Below are 24309 nucleotides of genomic sequence, written 5' to 3' on the forward strand. Positions count from 1 at the left end.
TCTTTGTGACTCTGTACAGCGCTGTGTACCTCTGGTAGCTCTGTAGCAATAATTAAAAGTAGTAGCAGATTAAATTCCTTCCAACTATTGAGTCCTCACTTTCCCTCTTTCCCTGTCTACCTCCAGTGTTTCACTAATCTGAACCTCCTCCACCCATCCAGCTTCTTCCCCTCTCCTCTCCACTTCCATCCATCCTTTGGGCAGGATCTGGACATGAATCGGGATCTTTCCCTGGCTCCAGGGTTTCTCTCTTGCAGGGCTGGGGGAAAGGAGAGAAGAACAGAAAAGGAGAGCAAGCACTGGAAGCTTTTAACAGGACAAAGGCCGATGACGTCACAAAGGGGAGGGCGGAGCTTCACATTTGCTATACTCCTCCTGGAAGGGGCGGAGCTTGGACAGAGCTGAGATCCACAGGAGGCTGTGCGGAGAGGGAGGAGCCAGCACTGGATGCTTTTAATAGGACAAAGATCGAGACGTCACAAAGGGGAGAGCGGAGCTGAGATCCACAGGAGGCTGTGCGGGGAGGGAGGTGCCAAGGCAGGAGAATGGCTGCAGGGGTCCGTTTCCTACCTGAAGAAGGCAAAGCCCTGCAATGATTCTCCTCGTCTCCGCTTCAACTACTGTCCCCGCCCCAGGATCAGTCTGACCAATGAGTGCCAGGAGCTGAAAATCCTCCTCTCAGAGCTAGTGGGTGGAACCTTCCACGCCCAGCAACATTCTGACCAATCAGCTCTTGAAAGGGGTAGAGCCAAGAAGAAACCCCTGGGCTTCAAGCACCGCCCCTTTGGTGATGTCATCATGCTCCAGGAAACGAGTCTTTTCTTCTTCCTCCAATTGAGCCGAAACTTCCGGTTCCCGATCACTGCAAGAGGCAAAGCCTGATCCTGGGAAATGGCTGCAGGAGCTTCTGCCCAGGTGGGTCTTGTTGAAAGGAGAGAGACCAACCCAGAAACCCTTCAGTGCCCAGAACCCTCCTCTGGGATTGAAATCCTCTCTATCCACCCCAAAGCATCTCCCTCTGCCTCACTCAGCCCCAGCACTGGCAGCTCTTCTCAAACACAACTACCCTGGGACTGTGGGTTATGTGAAGGTCAATTCTGTACATCTGCCCTTGAGAGATACTCTGGGATTGTGTGTTAGGTGGCTGTGAACTATTTAAACCCAGAAACATCAGCCTCACTCAGCCCCAGCACTGGCAGCTCTTCTCAAACACAACTACCCTGGGACTGTGGGTTATGTGAAGGTCAATTATGCAGAAGAGGCTGAATGTGTTTCTGGTTTCTATTTCAGATGCCTGTAAAGTTTGAGGACGTCGCTGTCTCTTTCTCCCAGGAAGAGTGGGAGTATTTAAATGAAGAGCAGAAGGAGCTCTACAGGGAGGTGATGGAGGAGAACTATCAGATCCTGCTCTCACTGGGTAAAGGATACATTTACATGTCTATTAGCAGTAGTGGACCATCATTATAAAGATAATTTTGATTATGTTTGTCTCGTGTGATGAATACAAATGAGTCCATGAAGGTCTTCATGTTTCACACTGCTAGAGAATAACATGAGGACAAATTTGTTTCTGTCTTCTTAGGATCTTTCTCCATCCCTGCGAGTTCTTTCCCTGTTCCATCCTTGCAAGCTCTGTCCTCATCTGTACAAGCTTTGAACACTTTAAAATCATAAGTGTTCAAGGCATATGCAGATTAGAACAGAGTTTGCAGGAACGAGACAGGGACAGAATTCATGGGGATGGGGAATTTGTCTCCTTGTCATTCTCTATCCCTATAACTGGGCAGCGTCACTTCAGGCATTCATAGCATGTGAGAAAAAGTTCTGGGTCAAATTATAATAGAAAATGTTAGGGCACAGTATAGGTTGTGGGATGCAAGGCCCATACAGTGGAGTGTAAGTAGGAACCCAATCACCCAATTAACACTGGATAACTGGGACAAAGTGAGGGATACACTGTTACATTACCATTAGATATAATCCAGAATTTGTGCTTGGGATTAGGTTTAGGGAGTTTCACGGGTGGGAAGCAAAGGGGCTAAGTGACTATAGAACGGAGAACTTGAGGGAACATTATGGTCTTGAAGCTGCTGGTTTTAGCCACTTTTTACGTGAAGAGAGATATGTGCAGGAAGCCATTAAATTTGAGGAATTAAAGTGGAAAGGGAAGACAGGATGAAGGGGTCAAGAAACGGACTATAAGTTACTCTAGAGTAGTGCTGCCTGATTCAGGAAAAAAAAATTTTGATTCAATTTGATTCAGCCTATTGAATCGATTTTTCGATTCAATTCGATTTTCCTGCCCAATTGGGTGTTGTTTTTTTTTTTTTTTTTAAACATCCTGGTGGGTTTATTTTATAACCTTTTCACCCTTTTTATAGCCTCTTTATCCCCTTTGCCTTCTCCTAACCACACTGGCACTTTGGTGTAAACAAACAAAAAAGACTTTTCCTCTCTGTTAAATCCTAGCTCACATTTGCGGTCTAACACCAGCTCTGGCAGGATACACGTTTCAAATCTGACGTATTGTAATCACAAAACAGAAAATAAAATGATTTTTTCTACCTTTTGTTGTCTGGTCCTTATTCAAATCTTGTTGGTCTCAGGCTCTGGTTGTCTTCTGATATCTTGCTTGCCAGGATCTCCTTCTTTCTTCATGCTAACCATCCATCTTCTATCTCTGTCCTTCCCTTCTGTTTCCCTTACCTCCCCCGGAGGTCTGGCATCTTTTCTTTTTTTTCGTCTCCATCCACAGACCCACCTTTTCTCAACTACCCTTTCATCCAGCATCTCTCCCTCCTTCCCTAGCACCCCAGGGTCCACCATCTCTCCTTTTCTTTTCCCAACTACCCTCCTATCCAGTATCTCTATCCCCCCTCCACACCATCCCTTATGTCCAACTTCTCTCCCTTTCTGTTCCTTCCCTCCCTAAATCCCATTGCCCATCATCTCTCTCCCTCTCCTTTATTTTTAGACCCATTATTTCTGTCCCCCTCCAAGACCGGCATATGCACGTCTCTTTGAACCCTCTCTCCATGTACTTCTACACCAGGGCCCATTCCCCTGAAGGTCTGTCTCCCCCCTAAAGGTCTGCCTGCCCCCCCCCCGAAGGCTTGCACCCATTGCTTGCCTATCTCCCCTGAAGGCCTGCACCCAAGGCTTGCCTATCCCCCCTGAAGCCCGGCACCCCACCCCTGAAGGCCTGCTTCCAAGGCCTGCCTGTCCCACTGAAGGCCTGCTTCCAAGGCCTGCCTGTCCCCACTGAAGGCCTGCTTCCAAGGCCTGCCTGTCCCCACTGAAGGCCTGCTTCCAAGGCCTGCCTGTCCCCCCCTGAAAGCCTGCTTCCAAGGCCTGCCTGTCCCCACTGAAGGCCTGCTTCCAAGGCCTGCCTGTCCCCCCTGAAGGCCTGCATCCAAGGCCTGCCTGTCCCCCCTGAAGGCCTGCATCCAAGGCCTGCCTGTCCCCCCTGAAGGCCTGCATCCAAGGCCTGCCTGACCCCCCTGAAGGCCTGCTTCCAAGGTCTGCCTGTCCCCCCTGAAGGCCTGCATCCAAGGCCTGCCTGTCCCCCCTGAAGGCCTGCCTGTCCCCACTGAAGGCTTGTACAACCCCCCTCAGGAAGGCCTGCACCCCCCCTCTCCCCCGGAAGGCCTGCGTGTTCCCCCTGGCCTCAATTTACCTCAGTTCATCAGCCTGCATAAGATCGCTAGTGTTAACGACGTTTGCAAGATGCCATCGGTTCTTCGAGCTGCCTTCTCTGCCTCGGTCCCGCCCCTCCTCTGACGTCGAATCGTGAATCGGGCAGCACTACTCTAGAGAACTTATGTTACTCCAGTACACCTTCAGAAATGGTATCAGGGGGGAGATGGAAGACGTTGGAGGGGCTGCAGAGGAAATGAGGATTTTTATCATTGGTGATGGACATGTACTGGTCAGTGGTAGTTAAACAGGTTCAAGAAATAGTGGGTGAAGAACTGGAGTTGGACCCGTGATTTGCCTAAACTAAATTTTTCTATGCATCACCAAATTTAAACAAAGATGTTACATCTATTGTTTTAAATAATACAATTTATAGCATTCAGTCAACTAAAAAGATACTTGGCGTAGTTCTAGATCGTACCCTTACAATGAAAAATCAGGTCGATTCATTGGTTCGAAAGGGTTTTTATACTTTATGGAAATTAAGAACTATCAGAGCATATTCTGATATTAACTCCTTTCGTTTGTTGGTTCAATCACTTGTCCTTATCAGTTGGACTATTGTAATATTATTCATCTTGTAGGTACTCAGAAAAACCTTCATAGACTACACATAATTCAGAATGCAGCAGTTAGCTTGATTTTCAACTTTTAAGAAGTATCACCATGTTACTGATTTTTATCGTCAACTGCATTGGCTTCCAGTTGAGGCACGGTTAAATTTAAACTGGGCTGTATTTGTTTTAAGGCACTAACAGGCTCAATTCCTGAGTATCTTATGGAATCTTTTATTATCACAAATTCTAAACATCCTAGGAAAACTCATTCATTGTTTTCTTTCCCTTCTGTGAAAGGATGCAAATACAAGAAATTTCAGGAACAACTACTATTTTTTCAGGCAGCCTCATGGACTAGGGATTTAACTTATATATTTATAATATCTGTTGTTAGAAATAATAGTATAACCTATTGCATTGTTTAGAAATAATAGTAAAATCTATTGAATTGTTAGAAATAAAAGTATAAACAGCATCCAACACTAGCAGGCAAACCAGCCAACTCACACCAACAACCGAAATACAAACCCAAGTATTTAAAAAAAAAAAAAAAAAAGACCAAGAATGGCAGGAAAGACAAGAAGCACCAAGGCTTGCAATGAAGATCAACCCACCGGCTGCAGAAGAGAACCAGATGAAGGCCACAGTCTCCGTGCAAACTGAGGAAAATCCTCCCCCCCCCCCCCCGATGAACGGCGGAGGTCTCTATACCGACCGAAACTGAACCCCACCTGATTTCAGTCTCTGTGCAGACGGAAGAGGACGACCAGCAACAGCTTAACGGAGACATCCTATTGGAACTGACAAGCCTGAGGGAAGAAGTGCAACGGCTAAGAAGTATCCGAGAGAGCGAGGCTTTCATTGATGGAGCCCTCCTAAAACTAGAACTATCCCAGGTTTCTGAGCAAGGGCAAGAAGTCAGGCCCGCAGCATTGAAATATCAACTGGGGTACAAGAAGAGACTAGAGACAAGGACACCTGGCAACTAGTCACCTCAGCAAGTAAACAAGAAGAGACTCGAGACAAGGATACCTGCAACTAGTTATCTTGGCAAGCAAACAAGAAGAGACTCGAGACAAGGATACCTGGCAACTAGTTACTTCGGCAAGCAAACACAGAGGGCGGTCCAACTCCTCTAGATTATCTTCAAGCAAGCACAACAACCTTACATCAACTCCGCAAATCACCCTGAGCAACCGATTTCAGCTCCTACAAGAAAGTCCCGCCAGCAGAATTTAGGAGGACATTCAGTAAGACATCCTGGAATGCAATCTCGAAACCTAGCAGATGACCCCAAATTGTGAAGTAACAAATCAGCACCCCCTCAAGGAACACAGAGTAGTTGTCATTGGGGACTCTATGCTGCGGGGAACTGAGGGACCGGTATACAGACCTGATCTACAAGCGAGAGAGGTCTGCTGTCTACCAGAAGCCAAGATCCAGGATGTGAATACATGCATAGGCAAAATAATCAAGCCCCAAGACCACTACCCAATGCTCCTCATCCACGTTGGGACGAATGACACAGCCAGGAACTCCCCAGAGCAGATACAAGAAGACTTCAGAGCCCTAGGAGAAAAACTGAAGCTAATGGAAGCGCAAATGGTCTTCTCCTCCATCCTACCGGTAAGAGACAAGGGGAGAGCCAGAGAAGAATGGATCAAGAGGACTAACGAGTGGCTAAGGGGTTGATGCAGGGAGATGAACTTCGGCTTCCTGTACCACGGAGGAGTACTTCAAGGACTGCAGGGGCCTGACGGCCTACACCTGACCAAAAGAGGGAAGAACGTCCTGGGATGATGCCTGGCTCACTTACTTCATAAAGCTTTAAACTAGGTGAGCCGGGGGAGGGGACCCACACTCACACAAGTTAGGTGAATAACTCAGAGGCAAGAAATCACACGAATACTAAAGGGGACAGAGGGAGGGAAGAAGGAAGAGTGGAAGACAAGGACTTAGTATCTGGGGTAAGCAATAAAGTCAGTAGAGTGGAGGACAAAGGAAGAGACGGAGTCTCAATCTTGGGGTCAGTGGGGAAAACCCGCATGGATAGGACGTCGGGGGGGAGAAATCGCTTAGACATTGAAGGAGACCGAGACATCAGAAAGGGTGACAAAGGCACGATTGAAGGGAACAAACTATCTAAACCAGAAAACACTACACACAAAATGAAAGAATGGACAGCCATGTGTGCTAATGCCCATAGCTTAGGCAACAAAATACTAGAATTGGAAACGGAAATGAGAAACGCTGACCTCGATGTAGTGGCGATATCAGAAACTTGGTTCTCGGAGTCCCACGGATGGGATATGGTCATACCAGGCTATAACTTATTCCGGCGAGACAGAGAGGGCAAATCAGGAGGAGGGATAGCTCTATACATTAGAGAAAACATCAAAGTTACTAAAATCACAGACATCAAATATATGGGAGAGTCCCTCTGGGTGAACCTTGCCAGGGACAATAACAAATGCCTGTATCCTGGTGTTGTATACAGACCGCCTAGACAAAAGGAGCAAGCAGACGATGAACTAGTGGAAGACATTGAGACCATCACACTGCGTGGGGAAACAGTGCTAGATGGAGATTTCAATATGCCAGATGTGGATTGGAATGAACCTTCCGCTATAACCAGCGGTAGCAAGAGTATACTAGCCTCCATGCAAGGAGCATACCTCAAGCAGATGGTACTGGAACCCACTAGGGGTCAGGCAACCTTAGACTTATTGCTCACCAATGGGGATAGTGTCACAGAGGTATTGGTGGGAGACACCTTGGCATCCAGCGATCACAACATGGTGTGGTTCCACCTCAAGAAAGGTAACACTAGGTCAAATAAGTCGACTAAGATACTAAATTTCAAAGGAACTAATTTTCAGGGCATGGGGGACAACGTCTACAGTGTGCTGCAAAATCAAAGCTTGACAGACAATATAGAGGAACTATGGTCTACTCTGAAATCTACACTGCTGGAAGCAACCAACATATACATAAAAACCGTGAGCAAACGAAGCAGGAACAACAAACCACAATGGTTCTCCGCGGATATCTCTGAGCTAGTAAAATTAAAAAAAAAAAAAAGCATTCGTTACCTACAAACAATCACAGCAATTTGAAGCTAAAGAATCCTATATGGCAAAATCCAGAAAAGTTAAAACGACAGAGAGGCTAAACGCCGGATGGAAGAAAACATAGCCAGGCAGGTAAAGAAAGGGGAGAAATCCTTTTTCAAAACGTTAGCGACAGGAAGAAGAATACAAGTGATATTGGGCACCTAAAGAAACCTGCCGGTAACTTTACAGTCTTGGATGCAGACAAAGCAGAAATACTTAATAACTACTTCTGCTCAGTCTTCACCTGCGAAGCGCCAGGATCCGGTCCTCAACTACAGAAAAGGGAGGGAGTTGGGAAGACCCATTCCGGGCATGGAATTTACTGCAAGCGAAGTCTACCGTGAGTTATCAAAAATAAAAGTGAACAAAGCTATGGGCCCGGACAATCTACACCCTAGAGTACTTCGAGAATTGTGCGATGTCTTGGCAGAGCCATTGGCCGTGCTCTTCAATCTTTCCCTGAGCAAGGAAAAATTGCCCCTAGACTGGAAAACTGCCAACGTTATCCCGCTACACAAAAAGGGAGGTAGGTCGGAGGCTGAAAATTATAGACCAGTGAGTCTCACATCAATAGTGAGTAAACTCATGGAAAAATTGATTAAGAACAGATTAGACACGTTCCTGGATGATGAAAGACTAAGGGATCCCCACCAGCATGGCTTTACAACGGGAAGGTCTTGTCATTCCAATCTGATAAGCTTCTTCGATTGGGTAACAAAAAAACTGGATGAGGGCGAGTCCCTGGACATAGTATATTTGGACTTTAGTAAGGCTTTTGATAGTGTTCCACACAGAAGGTTATTAAACAAGATGAACTCGCTAGGATTAGGAGAAACACTGACAGCATGGGCACAAGACTGGCTTAGTGGAAGGCTTCAGAGAGTGGTGGTAAATGGTATCCCCTCAAAAATGTTGAGAGTGATCAGTGGAGTGCCGTAGGGCTCGGTCTTGGGCCCGATGCTATTTAATATCTTTGTTGGGGATCTGACTCAGGGACTTCGGGGCAAAATTACACTATTTGCCAACGACGCTAAACTATGCAGCGTTGTGGGCAGGGCCTCAAAACCTGACAGTGCAACCAGGCCCAACACTATGGAGCAAGACCTGCTTGTGTTGGAAAAATGGTCCAGTACTTTGCTAAGAAATGTAAAGTAATGCACCTTGGGAGCGGAAATCCATGCAAAACATACACTTTGAATGGTGAAAACTTAACAAGAACTACTGCAGAAAGGGACTTGGGTATTCTCATCCGGGAATATATGAAAGCCGCTAATCAGGTGGAGAAAGCTTCAGCGAAGGCCAGACAAATGCTGGGTTGCATCAGAAGGAGCTTTATCAGCCGAAGGCCTGAAGTCATACTACCGTTATACAGATCCATGGTGAGACCTCACCTGGAGTATTGTGTCCATTTTTGGAGGCCACATTATCAAAAAGATGTGAAGAGAATGGAGTCGATACAGAGAATGGGCACTAGGATGGTCTCAGGATTTAAAGACATCCCATATGAATAACGCCTGATCAAACTGCGCTTATATTCTCTTGAAGAGCGCAGAGAAAGGGGGGACATGATAGAAACATCATACATCATGGGCCACATCCAAGTGGAGGAGGAAATCTTTTTTCTAAAGGGTCCCACAGTGACAAGAGGGCATACACTAAAACTTTAGGGGGGAAGATTTCATGGTGACACCAGGAAATACTTCTTCACTGAACGGGTGATTGATCGATGGAATGATCTTCCCCGCCAGGTCGTCGAGGCCAGTAGCGTGCTTGACTTCAAGGAACGATGGGACAAACAGGTGGGAGTACAACAGAGTTATGCTCAATCGATAGATACTCCAGGGAGGAAGGGTCCTTGAGTGGCAGACTAGTTGGAGGGAGGGTTCTCAAGTGGGCAGACTTGTTGTGCCGTTGGCCCGTTTCTGCTGTCATATTCTATGTTTCTATTTCCAATTTCATATCAACAGTTTAGACGTGCCTTAAAAACGTATCTTTTTAGGGAGCACTTCGGAAGTTAGAAATCGGAAGTGTATCCATATGTGTTATGATATTTGCGGTATACAAGTCAGTTTTATGTATGTTGCAGTGCGGTTTCTTCAATGGAGTATTTAACAGAAGAGTGTGGAAGAGTGAATACCACCAGTTATTAGGCCTTCACCAATGACCTCACGACAACTCAATGTGCTGGTATAAGTAATATATATTTTATTAATAATCAATAACAGCTTACAGAAACAAGTCTTTCAGCCTATTGCGTCAACAGAGCATATACGTCAAGTTTGAGTATACCAGGTATCTGTCCTGATGAAGTCAACTAGACAACTTGAGACCACATTAGTTAGTACATATTACGTTCCTAATTTATATTGGCTATTCATAATTGTCATTTTTCTTATCAGTTTATTGATTGGTTAACATTTATATTTTTCTGAGTCATATTGAGCGTGATGTCCTGTTTACCAAAGGCTTGTCTAATTTTCCGACATGTCCTTTTAATATCAAGAATCATCAATTTCCGAGCAAGGGCTCATATTATTCCTCTTTATTTCTCTGCATAGTTTGTCAATTTCATATCCTTGTGGTTGATCTTATTTCTGGTAAATCAACTTAACCTAGGTTACAGAGATGTGTTAATTTCCTTCTGATATCGGTAATTTTTCCTTTCTCACAAACTTCTTGTTTCCTGTAGTCAGCATGCCTGTTGAGAAAGATGAGTTTCGCCTTGCTTATGTTAGCAGAGAGTTGTAACAGCTTGTTCAGGGTGTTTTTCAGGCCTGTAATGGTATTGTCATATTTCTGTTAATCTGGGGATCTCAGGGGTCTCTATCTTCACATCCAGTTTCATGGAGGTCTTACCTCTTCACTTGTACGCACCTGTACAAGCCTTTCTCCTGCCCCTTCCTCAGGAGGGGGGGGATGGTCAAATAATTTTAAAATCATAAATGTTCAAGGGGGAGAAATAGGAGGTCAAGAGCTCTTTCAGCTGGACAGTAGATGAAACAGCACTGCCCAGTGGATTTCTATACACAAGCAGAATTAGTTGGGGGAGTTGAATTGTATTCGTAACTTAGATGCCTCTTCCCCGGGCCGGCCACTATAATCGTATCTTTGGGCAGCTGGCAGCAGCAACAAGGAGAGCCTTCTGCTGCTGGCTTGCCCCGGAAGCTGCCTTTCGGTTTCTGCATAGGCGGGACTTACTGAGAGACGGCTTCCAGGGCAGGCCAGAAGTAGCAAGCTCACCTTGTTTCTACTGCCAGCTGCCCGAATATATGATTACAGAGGCTAGCCCAAGGAAGAGTTAGGTGGGGGAGTTGGGAGTGCCAGCTAAACTCAAACAGACTCCCCCATCTTAAAAAAAAACATTCTGGATAGTCCTCAAAAAAGAGAACATGTCCAGATTTTCCTGGACGTTTGGTAACGCTAGGTTTATGTTACTTTTCCGAGATGTAAAAATTTTAAGAAAATTAATGTAATTTTCTTAAACCAGCAACAGGTTCTCCGACCTTCACCCCTAAGATTATATCCCTCATCAAACAAGAGGAAGAGCCGTACTTCAGAGGTGAGCCTGAATCAGAGGAAAGAGAAACTGGGAAAAGCAGCTGCTCAGGTGAGTGCAGTATTAAGAGGGACTGGGGTAAACATCTTTTTTTTTGGTTTAAAATGTTTTTATTAAGAAGCACACAGACAGACAATGGAAATACAACCGAACAATAATCAAGTACAAAGCAAAAACGGTACATAATGCAAGGCATAAAGGCCAGAAAGGAAGGGTAGTGTAGAGGAGAGAGGAACTGAAACATCCAGGCACTCAGAATGAACGACAAGTCCCCCCCCCCTCAAACCCCTCAATATCAGCCAATACCCACGAGGCCCAGAACCCACAGAACAACCATGGAGAAGAACCAGTCTGGCTGCATACCTCCTTCTTTTTTCTCAGAGAAGAAACCCCCCCCCCACACCCCACCCACACCAGACAAAAACCTCCCTACTACCCCCCCCTCAGCGACAGGAGAAAAGAAAAAGAAATAAAGAAAGGTATAAAGAAAAGACAGAAAGAAGAATGAGAAAGCGAGAAGGAAGCGAAGGAAAAGGGAGAAGAAAGGAACGAGAAGAGAAAAGAAAAGGAAGAGGAGAGCAGCCTCAAAGGGGAGCAGCAAGCGCAGCAAGCTCAGCAAGAGCCCGCTCCCAGAGAGACTTATACAGCAGGGTCTGCCCCCCCCGGCTGTCCCCGCACACCCCTCAACTACCAATGGCCCACCTCTCTCAGTGCCTGGTGCCACCCCACTAATACCGGTGGTTCCACATCAATCCATTTTCGCAGGACCCTCCGCTTGGTGACCAGGAGAGCAACATACACAAAGCGCCACTGAGCAGCAGTTAAACCCTGATCCAAAAACTCCACCTCATGGCCCAAAACCAAAATCCGATAAGACCACTGGACTGGCACCCCCAAGATCTGGACAAGAAAATCCAATACCCCATTCCAGAAAGCACTCAGGGACGGACATTCAATGATCATGTGCAATAGAGTCCCCGACGCACGCGCATGTGCAATCCGCCGAATCCCACAAACCCGCCTGTAGACCTCGGAGCCGAGTAAAAAAGGTACGATGAAGCAATTTAAATTGAAGTTCCTGGAGCTGTGCACTGCGAGCCCCCAAGGTGACGCTGGAGAAACATGCTTGAAGCTCCCCCGAAGTGACCTCCTCCCCCAAGTCACCAGACCATCGAGCTGCCAGTCCAGGCAACAAAGTATCTGCCTCTCCGCCCTTGCCGTCCGATACCAGAAAGATAAGGAATTAAGAGCCGGAGGAAGGGACAAGAATATCTGGTCCACCCGTAGAAAGGAGCCGCCCCCTGGAGTACGACGAAGGCTAGCCATGTAAAAATGCCGCAACTGGAGGTAAGCAAAAAAGGGCATACGCGGCAGGGCCCACTGAACACGGATGGTGTCATAGGAGGGAAAAACAAAAGGATCAGAGCTCAGCACAGACACATGACCCAAGCAGAAACAGGAGCCGAAACGCGTCCCCACTCCCCCCGGGGATCCCACCCCCGGGGGAAAGTCAGGACTGTGACTGATCATTTGAAGAGCCCAATTGCCCTGTCCCCGACCAATCCGATGTCTCCACCACCGCAGTGCCCTACAGAGGGGAAGGAACCAAACCGAGGCAAGACCCAATCGAGGGAGCCTCCACCGGGGGCATGTCAAACAAGCAAAAGCTCTATGGGGCGCCGTCCAAGAATCGAACAGCCCCCCCTGGGGCAAAACGAGGAGCAGCAGTATAAAGCTCATGAACCCATCTCAGCAGGGCAGCGACATTGTACAAGCGCAGATCAGGCAAAGCCAGCCCCCCCCTTCCCGACTCTGAGTAAGCGTCCGCCAACGAATTCTTGCCCTCCGATTGTGCCAAATAAAGGAGCCAATAGTAGATCGATAAAAACGTTCATCCACCGCCTTAATCCAAATAGGGAGCATCTGCAGAGGATATAGGAGTTTGGGGAGCAGCACCATCTTCACCAGAGCAATTCTGCCACACAAGGAAAGAGGCAGCTCGCCCCATCGCACACAAGAGTCCTGCAAAGTTTTCAAGCGATCAGAGATGTTCCGACGATACACAGTGGACCAGTCCGCACTAAGGATAATACCCAGATATTTGAGGTCCCCAACAGCCCAACGGAATGGAAAACTAAGATCAGATCGCGAGGCACACGGGGAAGAAACAGGTAGGGCTTCTGACTTACTGAAATTAATACAAAGTCCTGAAAATGCCCCAAACTGCCCAATAAGGGCAGTCAAACAGGGAATCGATTCCCGCGCCCTACTCACAAATAGCAACATACCGTCCGCAAAAAGAGAGATCTTGCACTCCTCAGCGCCCACCCAGATACCCGAGATATCCGAACAAGTCCTGATCTTTTGGGCAAGAGGCTCTAGAGATAAGATAAACAAAAGCGGAGACAATGGGCAACCCTGCCGTGTACCCCTATACAACGAGAAGGACTGTGTACGACACTTATTAATAAGTAGCTGGGCCGTAGGAGATGTGTAGAGATGAGTGATCCACTGATGGAAAGGCCCAGAGGTACCGAATTGCTGCACGACCCAGAAAAGATAAGGCCAAGTCACCTTATCGAAAGCCTTCTCCGCGTCCAAGCTAGCCAATAGATCATCCCCTGTTCGAGTTCTACCCTCCCCAAGGGCCACCATCGCCCGCAAAATATTGGCAGAGGCAAAACGGCCCGGGACAAAGCCAACCTGATCAGCATGAACTAGGTGAGGAATCACTTGAGCCAATCGGCGCGCCAGAATCGCTGTAAGGAGTTTCATGTCCTGGTTCAAAAGGGATATCGGCCGGTAGGAGCCCACCAGCTCCGGATCCTTTCCAGGCTTCGGTAAGACCACTACATGGCCATGGCTCTGAGCAGGGAGAACACGTCCCGTACTCTGCATGTCGGCGTACATGGCCGCCAACGCCGGTCCCACTTTAAATTTCAATATTTTATAGAATTCTGGCCCCATACCATCCGGTCCAGGAGCCTTCGCCAATTTCAACGCCCCCACCGCTGCGGTAATCTCATCACACGAAATCGGGGCATTCAACAGGCTTAACTGCTGGTCCGATACTCGGGGTAATACAAGATCCCGAAAGAAAGTGTCACGCGCCTCCAAATCATAAGGGCCCGCTCCATAAAGATCCTGGTAAAAACGAACGAATTGATCTTGAATCTCAGCCTCCCCTGTGTAAACAGTATTAACGCTCGCCCGGATGCGAGAGATACGAGTGGCCTTACGAAATGGGCGCACCAGATTAGCCAATAATTTACCCGCCTTATTACCCCATTGATACAGCCGAAACTTGTAAACGTCAATGTGAGACATAGCTCTCTCAGTAAAAATAACATCGATTTGTTTACGGAGGCTCAAATATTCCGCCCGACAGGCCTCCGAGGGTGCGGCATGCAAGGCACTCCTACACAAACGCAATTGACGAGTGAGAGACACCAAAGCTGCATCACGTTTCCGGCGTTGCGTCACCGTATAGGCGATAATTCGCCCCCGAAGAAAGGCCTTGGCAGCTTCCCAGAAAATGGTATCAGACACCTCCCCCCCTCCATTAGTTTGACAGTAAAAGTCCCATTCCGTTTCAAGATATGCATGAAAGGTTTTATCTAAATAGAGGGAAGGTTTCAAACGCCAGATACGATCATGGACAAGGCCCTGCCAATGCAAGGTGAGGGAGACTGCAGCGTGGTCGCTAAAGGGAACATCAAGGATATGAGTACGCACCACCCTGCCGATGGCCTGTGACGGCATCAAGATGTAATCCAACCGGGAGTGGGTGTGATGCACTGCAGAGTAGAACGTAAAATCCACTTTCGCAGGATGGTGAGCCCTCCACACATCAACCAGTCCCAGTTCGCTCATCAAAAAATTCACGCCAATACGCTCGTTATCTCCCCGCACCGCCCTCGGAGGCTTGCAATCTAGGGTGGGATCACTAGTGATGTTGAAATCCCCTGCCAGAATGGGCTCATAGTTAGGCAAGGCCAAAATATGAGCCAGCACAGCAGAAAAGAAAGAGTGAGCATAAACATTAGGGCCATAAATATTGCACAAGAGCACCGAACGATCTTGAAGGGTGCCAGCCCAAAGGACAAAACGGCCCTGGGGATCCACAATGGTCTTATGCGTAACTGCCACCACCGCTTTATTAATAAGAATAGCGACACCGCGCTGTCTGGAATTATAGGAAGAGTACACAGCCTCCCCCACCCAATCCCTGACCAATTTGGAGTGTTCACTAGATGTAAGGTGGGTCTCTTGGAGGAAAGCCACTGACACCTTCTCCCTCTTCAGGAAAGATAACACCTTCTTTCGTTTGATGGGAGAGTGGAGACCATCCACATTAAGAGTTATATAAGTCAGATCAGCCATAACCATGTGAGCTGCAAAGAAACAGGAAAGAGAAGCACAGGGCGTCAGATTCCCAAAGAGCCTCCCAGCAGAGCCCTCTGAGAAAAAGGAAAGAAGAGAAAAACTCCCCATCGCCAAGGGGTACCCACCCCCTAACCCATCCCTCCCCCCTCCAAGGCCAACCCAACCCCCAACCCCCCCAAGGTACAACACCCACCCAGCCACCCCTACCTACCATACAGAAACCCGGGGAGAACAGCAAGGAACCACCCCAGACCCCCCATCGTATCACAGCATCCCTCCCCCGCCAAATCTGGAGGGTCCCATGGAAAAAGGAATACCCACAACCACGCACCCCCCTCCCCTCACCCCGCCGACCACACCCCACAGACATACTCCAGATCCAACACACAGACAGCCCCCACACAAACCCCCCCAGCCACACACCCCGCACCCTACTCCCCTCCCCCCTCACTGCAAAGGTATGCACGTCCCATCCCCTGCCACCAGGCAGGCCTACATACCCCCCCAGCACCCCCAACCCCCAAAACCAAAAGGTAAAAAACATCCCCATACAACCCACCCCCGCCCCCCTCCAGCCCAGCCACAAAAGAACAAAGAATCAAAAAACAGTGCAAAAACTTAGGAAATACAATGCAAATACCAGAAACCACAAAGAACATTAGCAGCCCAGATCAGATCAGGACTCCATTAATCCCAGGAAGGTGAGCAACCCCTGAAAGAGGTGCCGCCACCTCGGAATCTAGCAGACATATAGAAACCAATAGTACCCCCAACTTATACGGGGAAACAAGCAAATAGGCAAATCCCCCCCCCCCCCCCCCGGGGAACAGTAGAAGCCAGCGTCCCAAACAAGGAAGAGTCCGCCAGCCATCCCGAGGGGGAACACAGTCCAGGCGCCAGGAAACAGAAGGCCCAGAATCAACAGGGACAGGGGCAGCCATGTGCAGGGGAAACCCCCTTAAGGGCAACCGCCCGGCACAAAAGTCACCAACGGCTCCACTTCGCTCCCCCGGCCCACATAAAGATCTCACAAGAGCCTGGAGGAGTCAATGAAACAAAGTCCTTGTAGGGCAGGACCAGGCAACCCAGGACGCAGCCTCCTCACGGCGCTCCGCCAAAAAGGCCTGCAGCTCCTCCTTGTTCTCACACAGACGAGCCCCTGCTGTGGTATGAATCCGGACTCTGGCTGGATAGAGAACAGCAAATTTCAAGCCACGGTTCCGGAGCTCTGTGCAGTAGGGAGCCAAGGCCTTCCGTCTCCCCGCAACGTCTGCTGAGTAATCGTTGAAAAGCAGGAGCTTCGCCCCTTCATAGGCCAAAGTCCCAGATCTGCGAAACAGCGCTAGAATGCGATCCTTAACAGCTGCATTTAGATATCGGGCAATCACCGGTCTGGGGCGCGCCTCATCTCCTCTCTGTGCCCCAATGCGATGCACCTGCTCAACCGCACAGCCTCCTGCTTCAAGGTGCAAGCCCACATGTTCTGGCAGCCATTTTTCCATTAGGTCTTTCAACTCAGGATCTTTGATCCACTCAGGGAGACCAATCAGCCTCAAATTATTTTGCCTCCCCCGGTTCTCCTGATCTTCCAGGCGGGAGTGGAGTAACTTGCAGGTGGCTTCCAATTCCCGGACTCGCATCTCAGTTAGCCCAGCTGCGCCCTCCCGGGCCGAAACCCGCTGTTCCAGTTGGGTAATTTGAGACCCCTGGCGCTCGACACAGTCCTTCATCTCGTCGACCGCCGCCTGAAATCTGGCAAATTTATCATCAATCAGGGCCGACAGATGCCGAGTCAGCTCCCTGATGGTCTCCTCCTGCAGCGCGATGGTGGTTTTAGGAGAAGCGCTGGCGGCCGCCATATTTGAGGGGAGCGTGGTCTGTCTCAGTTTGACGGGCCGCGGAGTCTTCGAGGGCATGACCCGGGACCCGACACTACCCCCGAGGCGAATTTGCACCACCACCCTGTGCTACGAGGTCTCCGCGTACCTTGGAGTACCAAAAACAGACCCAGCCACGAGGTGAGCACTGCGGGAAAAGCTCAAAGGACTGGAAAGGAACGGAGCTCGGGCTGGAAGCCTCCGCTCAGCTAAGCCTCATCACGTGACCCCCCGGTAAACATCTTTTGTAGGAGAACTACTGGGGATGCTACCCCTTTATAGATGAGGATCAGTCACTTGGTCTGTAAGTGAAGGCTTAACCTATGGGCCACACTGTCTTAGCTCTGGAGAGGTGGAGGAGAGGAAAGATCCAGGTTCCTTTCCAGCCCCAGCCCATCATGGGTCCAAAATCTCTCTCCCCCCAGCCCAGATCCAACACCATCCATCACTTGAGCTCCAGCTTTGGAATCACCTGCACTCACCTCTGACAGATACATGATAGCAGCAGCAGCAAACCCCCCCTCCCTCGGGTCAGCATCTCCTCCCCATCTTCCCTTGTGCCTACGTTACCTGAAGGAGCCAGCTGCACCATGATAAAGAATCTTCAGAGGCCTGTTCTGAGGGCTTTCTTCTACTTACAAGCCCCTCCTTGATATAACTTACACCCCATGGTGGTGGGGTGGCCGTTTCCGCTATCACTGTACCAGTGGAAGCGGGGCTAGCTGGCTCTAGAGCTGGAGATGAAATGGAGGGCGGCTGGTTTCTTCAGGTGAAACTCTGCCATGAGGAAAAATCTTCAGAAGCCTGTTCACATCAAACCTTCTGGCGAGCCCCTTCTTGATGTAACTTTTAATTTCGCGAAACTGGAAGTTACATCAAGGAGGGGTGCGTTGTCAGAAGAAGCCTTAGAACATACCCTTGAAGATTTTCATTGTAGTGCAGCTGTTTTGTTTATGTAATGTAGATAAGATGGGAGCTGGGGAAGAGATGATGACCCGTGGGGGTGTTGCTGCTAACGTTATCACTGTTCCTGAGTTTGACCTTGGTGCAATTTTTTTTTGTTGCCGCGGGAGTAAGGATTTTTACTGCTTCCGCACAGTGGTAAAAGGCCTTGCTCCCCGTCCCTGTGAAATTCTCTGGCAGGGTTTAGGCTTGTATACAAGGAGTTGCAGTAGTCTAGCTACGATAAAATGATTTTACCATCATAACAACATGACATTCAAACAAAGGTCTGATCAATCTGTCGCTTCATGCTGTGGAGTGTCTTCTTTCAGAGGCTGGAGATTTGTGGTGCATAAGAAACGTTGAATCTAGTATTACACCTAGTATTTAGATGATTTGTGTACTTTGAGGATGGTTCCGGATGGTAGAGATAGCAAGTTAGGGATATTATGTAGGGCAGTGTGAAACCAGAGTAGCTTGGTGTGAAAGAGTAAGGCAATGTATCTCAAACTGTGTGCCTCCTGAGATTCCTAGTGTGCCATGGCACACTGAGGAGAAAGAGAAGTGTCTGCAAGCTGACTTCTCTACGTGGTACAGTGCCAGCACTGTCCGATTCGACAAAGACCTGCATGTTTCCCCCTTCTCTCTAGTGTCCTTCGGCTTCCCCCCCCTGGCATCCTGGTCTCACCTTTAAAGCTAATTACAGCAGTCTGCAGAGGATCGCCGATAGGTAAAATTATTTTATTTTCAATATAGTGATTTAAGTGTGTCAGTTTTGAGCATTTATATCTGCTGTGTATATGAAAAATGAATGGAAAAAATAGTATTACAATTAATAATAAGGTTTCTTCCTTGAGATGCTCCTTCCCTCCTTCAGTCTCCTGCAACTCCCTAGTGCCCACTGATCCCACTCCCACCCTAATGGTCTCCAACCCTATCCCAGCTGACAGATCCTGGACCACCTTTGAGCGCGTATCTGAATCCCTGGTCCTCAATCTCTGCCTCAATCTGAAATCCTGTAATTGCTCTTTGGACCCATTCCCCTCCTACCTATACAAGAACATTCCCGCTCAGGCTATCTCCTCTATCACCAATCTCATAAACTCCGCCCTTCAGTCGGGCCATTTCTCCCCAGAAATGGGTCATATCGCCTTGACCCCACTACTGAAAAAATCTAACCTTGACCCTTCCATACCATCCAGCTATCGCCCAATTGCAAATATCCCTCTCCTAACCAAGATGCTAGAGTCCATCATTTCTACCCAACTCTCATCAAACTTAGAGAGATTCTCTATTCTACCCTATCAATATGGCTTTCGTCCTAACTTCAGCACCGAATCCCTACTGTCTTCCCTGATCTCTAGGGTTCAACAACTTCACTCTCGAAACAAGTTCGCCGTCCTCCTACAATTTGACCTTTCCGCCGCTTTTGACATTGTCCACCATGATATTCTTGTTTATCAACTCTCTGAGATAGGCATCAACTCCACAGTCCTAGATTGGTTCTCCAAATTCCTCCGCTCTCGTTCTTACACTGTTAACATGAATGGCACCTCATCCTCCCCCTGGAAACCGAATTGTGGAGTCCCACAAGGCTCTCCACTATCTCCTATCCTTTTCAATATCTATATGTCCTCCCTAAAACTCCTCCACCTATCTCCCCTTGAAACAATTTACACTTATGCAGACGACATCCTCGTCCTCCTTGAGACCGATTCGAACCTCACCGACCTGTCTAAGAACATATCCTCTTGTATAATGAACCTACAATCCTGGGCCCACACTGTGCAAATGAAATTGAATGAGTCCAAAACAAGACTTCTTTGGCTTGGCCCAAATCTAGACCACCTACCCACCTCCATCCCACTACCCTCTGGCTCCTCTCTGCAGCTTGAGTTCTCAAGCAAAGTCCTGGGCATCATCATTGATTCCACATTGTCCTTTAATGACCACCTCCAATCCTTGGTAAAAAAATGCTTTTTCAGCCTTCACATGCTGAGGAAAGTTAGATCCTGCTTCCATCAAAAATATTTTACCCTCCTTGTCCAATCCATCATCCTTTCCAGATTGGACTATTGCAACTCTGTCTACTTAAGCCTAACTAAGAAAAACCTCCACAGACTCCAACGGATTAAGAATGCCGAGGCCAAGCTCATCTTCGCTAAAAATAAATTTGACCATGTCTCCCCGCTCCTGGCCAAGCTCCACTGACTTCCGATAATCGCCAGGGTCCACTATAAATGCGCCTGTTTAGCTTTCAAAATCCTTCACGGTATCCTCCCTCCCTTTATCCCTCTTTCTTGGAATTCCTCAAACCCTAATACCACCAGATCCTCCCACAAAGTAAAACTATCCTTCCCCTCGCTAAAAGGCATTTCCCAAATAGGAAAGCTAGGGACCTCCCTCCACTTCAAATTCACTGAGCTCTGGAACAGCCTTACCTCCCCTCTTTGGATCTTGAGCTCTCTCCAAGTTTTCCGCAAGCATCTGAAAACCTGGCTTTTCTCAAAAATGTAAGTCTCCCTCCAAATTAGGAATCAAGGAAACTCTTTTATCTTGGCATCCCAAGTCCTCTAAATTTTCTTCTCACTTCTACCTCTAACCCTCTGTTATAGTTCCTTCCTATTTCTTCTCTGTAAACTACGCCGAGCTCGACGAATGTGGAGATGATGCGGTATACAAACCTAAGCATTAGATTAGATTAGAGAGGCGTTTATGTGCCACAAAGTAGAATATTTCAGAGGTCCCTGTGAAAGAGGAGGTCCTGAGGAAGAGGCTTCCACAAGAAACTTCCCTAGTTAGGGGTTGATAGGAGCCCTGGGAAATTGTGGAATTGGGAGAGAGAGACTGTTTAGAAGAGGATGCTCCTGGGAGTTTGGCTAAGGAAAGCCAAAACCTTTGCTGAACAATATGTGACCTATAGCAAGGACTGACCATAAAAGAAGTGGAGAGCATTTATGTTACAATCCCTGAGTCTGTGAGGAAACGGGCTCAGGTTAAGTAAAAGAATCAACTTTTTTTCACCCTTTAAAGTGCTCGTGGTTGTGTGCTGTTCGGGTGAGTGTGCGCAGAATTCCTGGAAAACCTGTCTATGTGTTTAATTTTAGTTTGTTAATAGTGGCCCAAGTGGAAATCTGTTGAATGTTAATAAAACGGAGGTAATGATAGTGGGGAATGACAAGGAACAGAAAGATTTGGAGTGTGTAACTGTGTTGGGGATTGAATTACCTGTCCAAAAGGCGATGTTGGTGTTAGGGGTGTGGTTAGATTCTGCGTTGACAATGGGATATCAAATTTTGCAAACTATCCAGTCGGGCTATACACAATTACATATGTTGTATAGGCTAAAGCCAATGCTAATGCCATACGATTTTCATACTGTGGTGCAAGCGTTGATATTAGGTAGATTAGATTATTGTAACACATCGGTATCTCCCTCCTCCCTCCCTATTTTTAATTTAGCAGGGAAGCTCCCGGCCTCCCTCCCACCCCCAATCCCCCATTAAATTTTTTTAATTCTGGGGGTGGAGAAAGTGCGTCTTATGGAGCGAAAAATACGGTAACTGTGCTTTTAAACTTAGATTTAGAAAAGTGTTTCAGGAGAAAGAATATCTAGATCTTTGCGGTACAAATCCACATCAAACTGCAAAAACTTAGAGTTCTTTCCAAACATGCAGTTTTTCAAAATAGTTTCCAAAATGTATCATCCTGAGTAATCCTTAAATTGGCCATCCACTGCTTTTTAAAGTCCAGCAGCAAGCTCCCACGCCCAAACTCAGCTGATGAAGCAGGGAAGGCAGCTGGTAGATTACACACTTTTAGCACCTTTGAGAGAATTGACTCCCTTAACTCTCCACACTGCCAATTCCAAAAAACAGCTCACAAACTGGCTCTGTCTCGAGATAAATGCTTGAGAAAATGCTTTGCAAATAGGAAACTGACCAATTCTCAAGCCACACATGAAAGTCCTGGTGCAACATAACCTCTCTTTTCTCATTATACACAGATTTCACTAGTATCTTAGAAACCACTGCTGTTTTCTAACTCATGAGAAATACCTTCTGTTTTTATCCAGCAGATCATCAGATCCAGCACAAATGGAAGAGAGAAAAGAATCAAGGAGAAGATCCAGTTGAAATGGAACAAATCCAAACACAGTCAGAAAATGTCTGTGAGAATATTTCCCAGGGAACTGAGAAGATTAACACAAAGAATTATAAGCAGGAATCAAAGAACCATAGAGAACGTACAGAGGTCTCAAGGAATGGAGTCAGGAAATGTGAGAGAAATGACAGGGATCTGAGATACATCCCTGAGGACCAGACACACCTAGCAAAGGAACCCTTCCAAATTAAAAACAGTGATAAAATTACTTCTAAATTCCACCATGGTAAGAGGAAAGGGAAAACCCACAAAAAAGAACTTCAACTACACAAAAGGGATCACAAAAATGTGAAACCATCTACCTCTACCGAGTGTAATAAAAGCTTCACACGACTTTCAAATCTAAAAAGTCACAAAATGATCCATACAGGGCACAAACCATATACATGTACTGAGTGTCAGAAAAGCTTTGCTTGGCTTTCACATCTAAAAATTCATGAAAGTATCCACACAGGGCACAAACCATATACATGTACTGAGTGTAAGAAAAGCTTCGCTCGGCTTTCACATTTAAAAAGTCACAAAATGATACACACAGGGCACAAACTATATGCATGTACTGAGTGTAAGAAAAGCTTCACTCAGCTTTCATATCTAAAAAGACACAAAATAATCCACACAGGGCACAATCCATATACATGTACTGAATGTAAGAAAACCTTTACTCGGCTTTCAGATCTAAAAAGACACAAAATGATCCACACAGGATGCAAACCATATACATGTACTGAATGTAATAAAAGCTTCACTCAGTTTTCAGCTCTAAAAAGACACAAAATGATCCACACAGGATACAAACCATATACATGTACTGAGTGTAATAAAAGCTTCACTGATCTTTCACATCTAAAAAGACACAAAATGATCCACACAGGATGCAAACCATATACATGTACTGAATGTAATAAAAGCTTCACTCGGCTTTCAGATCTAAAAATTCATGTGAGGATCCACACAGGAGACAAACCATTTTCATGTACTGAGTGTAATAAAAGCTTCACTCGGCTTTCATATCTAAAAAGACACAAAATGAGGCACACAGGGCACAAACTATATGCATGTACTGAGTGTAAGAAAAGCTTCATTCGGCTTTCATATCTAAAAAGACACAAAATAATCCACACAGGGCACAATCCATATACATGTACTGAATGTAAGAAAAGCTTCACTCGGCCTTCACATCTAAAAAGACACAAAATGACCCACACAGGATACAAACCATATTCATGTACTGAGTGTAATAAAAGCTTCACTGACCTTTCACATCTAAAAAGACACAAAATGATCCACACAGGATACAAACCATATACATGTACTAAGTGTAGTAAAAGCTTCGCTCGGCTTTCAGATGTAAAAATTCATGAGAGGATCCACACAGGAGACAAACCATTTTCATGTACTGAGTGTAATAAAAGCTTCACTCGGCTTTCATATCTAAAACGTCACAAAATGAGGCACACAGGGCACAAACCATTTTCATGAACTGAGTGTAGCATAAGAACATAAGCAATGCCTCTGCTGGTTCAGACCAGAGGTCCATCGCACCCAGCAGTCCGCTCACGCGGCAGCTCATCAGGTCCAGGACCTGTATAGTAATTATATATACCTTTCAATCCCCTTTTTCTAATCCCTTCTTGAAACCCAATAGCGTACTCTGTCCTATCACTCCCTCTGGAAGCGCATTCCAGGTGTCCACCACCCTTTGGGTGAAGAAGAACTTCCTAGCATTGGTTCTGAATCTGTCCCCTCCCAATTTTTCTGAATGTCCTCTCGTTCTTGTAGTTTTTGAAAGTTTGAAGAATCTGCCCTTCATGATTTTGTAAGTGTCTATCATATCCCCTCTAAGTCTCCGCTTCTCTAGGAAAAAGAGCCCCAGTTTCTCCAATCTTTCAGCATATGAAAGGTTTTCCATACCCTTTATCAGTTGTGTCGCTCTTTTCTGAACCCTCTCAAGTATCGCCATATCCTTTTTAAGGTACTGCGACCAGTATTGGACGCAGTACTCCAGATGCGGGCGC

At 47.0% G+C, this 24309-nt stretch overlaps 2 protein-coding genes across 11 annotated transcripts in view; both read left to right on the top strand.

Annotated features, from left to right (window-relative positions):
- Nucleotides 1-24036, top strand: LOC117355255 (gastrula zinc finger protein XlCGF57.1-like). Of its 2 annotated transcripts, none has more exons than XM_033933550.1 (4): nucleotides 1-915; nucleotides 1291-1417; nucleotides 10854-10973; nucleotides 22203-24036. In XM_033933550.1, exons 1-4 carry the CDS (start codon nucleotides 892-894, stop codon nucleotides 23771-23773), a joined length of 1842 nt encoding a protein of 613 aa, XP_033789441.1. In that variant the 5' UTR covers nucleotides 1-891; the 3' UTR covers nucleotides 23774-24036. The 2 variants fall into 2 exon arrangements, with proteins under 2 accessions (XP_033789441.1, XP_033789442.1); XM_033933551.1 differs by having other exon boundaries at nucleotides 6-915; nucleotides 22206-24036.
- The window catches only part of LOC117355233 (zinc finger protein 271-like), a 906970-nt gene that overhangs the window by 390266 nt on the left and 492395 nt on the right, over nucleotides 1-24309 (top strand). The window lies entirely within an intron of this gene.

The sequence above is a fragment of the Geotrypetes seraphini genome, chromosome 2 (genome assembly GCF_902459505.1).
Source record: "Geotrypetes seraphini chromosome 2, aGeoSer1.1, whole genome shotgun sequence".
NCBI classification, from domain to species: Eukaryota; Metazoa; Chordata; class Amphibia; order Gymnophiona; family Dermophiidae; genus Geotrypetes; species Geotrypetes seraphini.

Coding starts and splice junctions, on each gene's coding strand:
- LOC117355255 (XM_033933550.1), top strand. CDS start 892: ATGGCTGCAGGAGCTTCTGCCCAG. Junction 1,418..10,853: donor TCAGATCCTGCTCTCACTGG/GTAAAGGATACA, acceptor TTCTTAAACCAG/CAACAGGTTCTCCGACCTTC. Junction 10,974..22,202: donor TGGGAAAAGCAGCTGCTCAG/GTGAGTGCAGTA, acceptor GTTTTTATCCAG/CAGATCATCAGATCCAGCAC.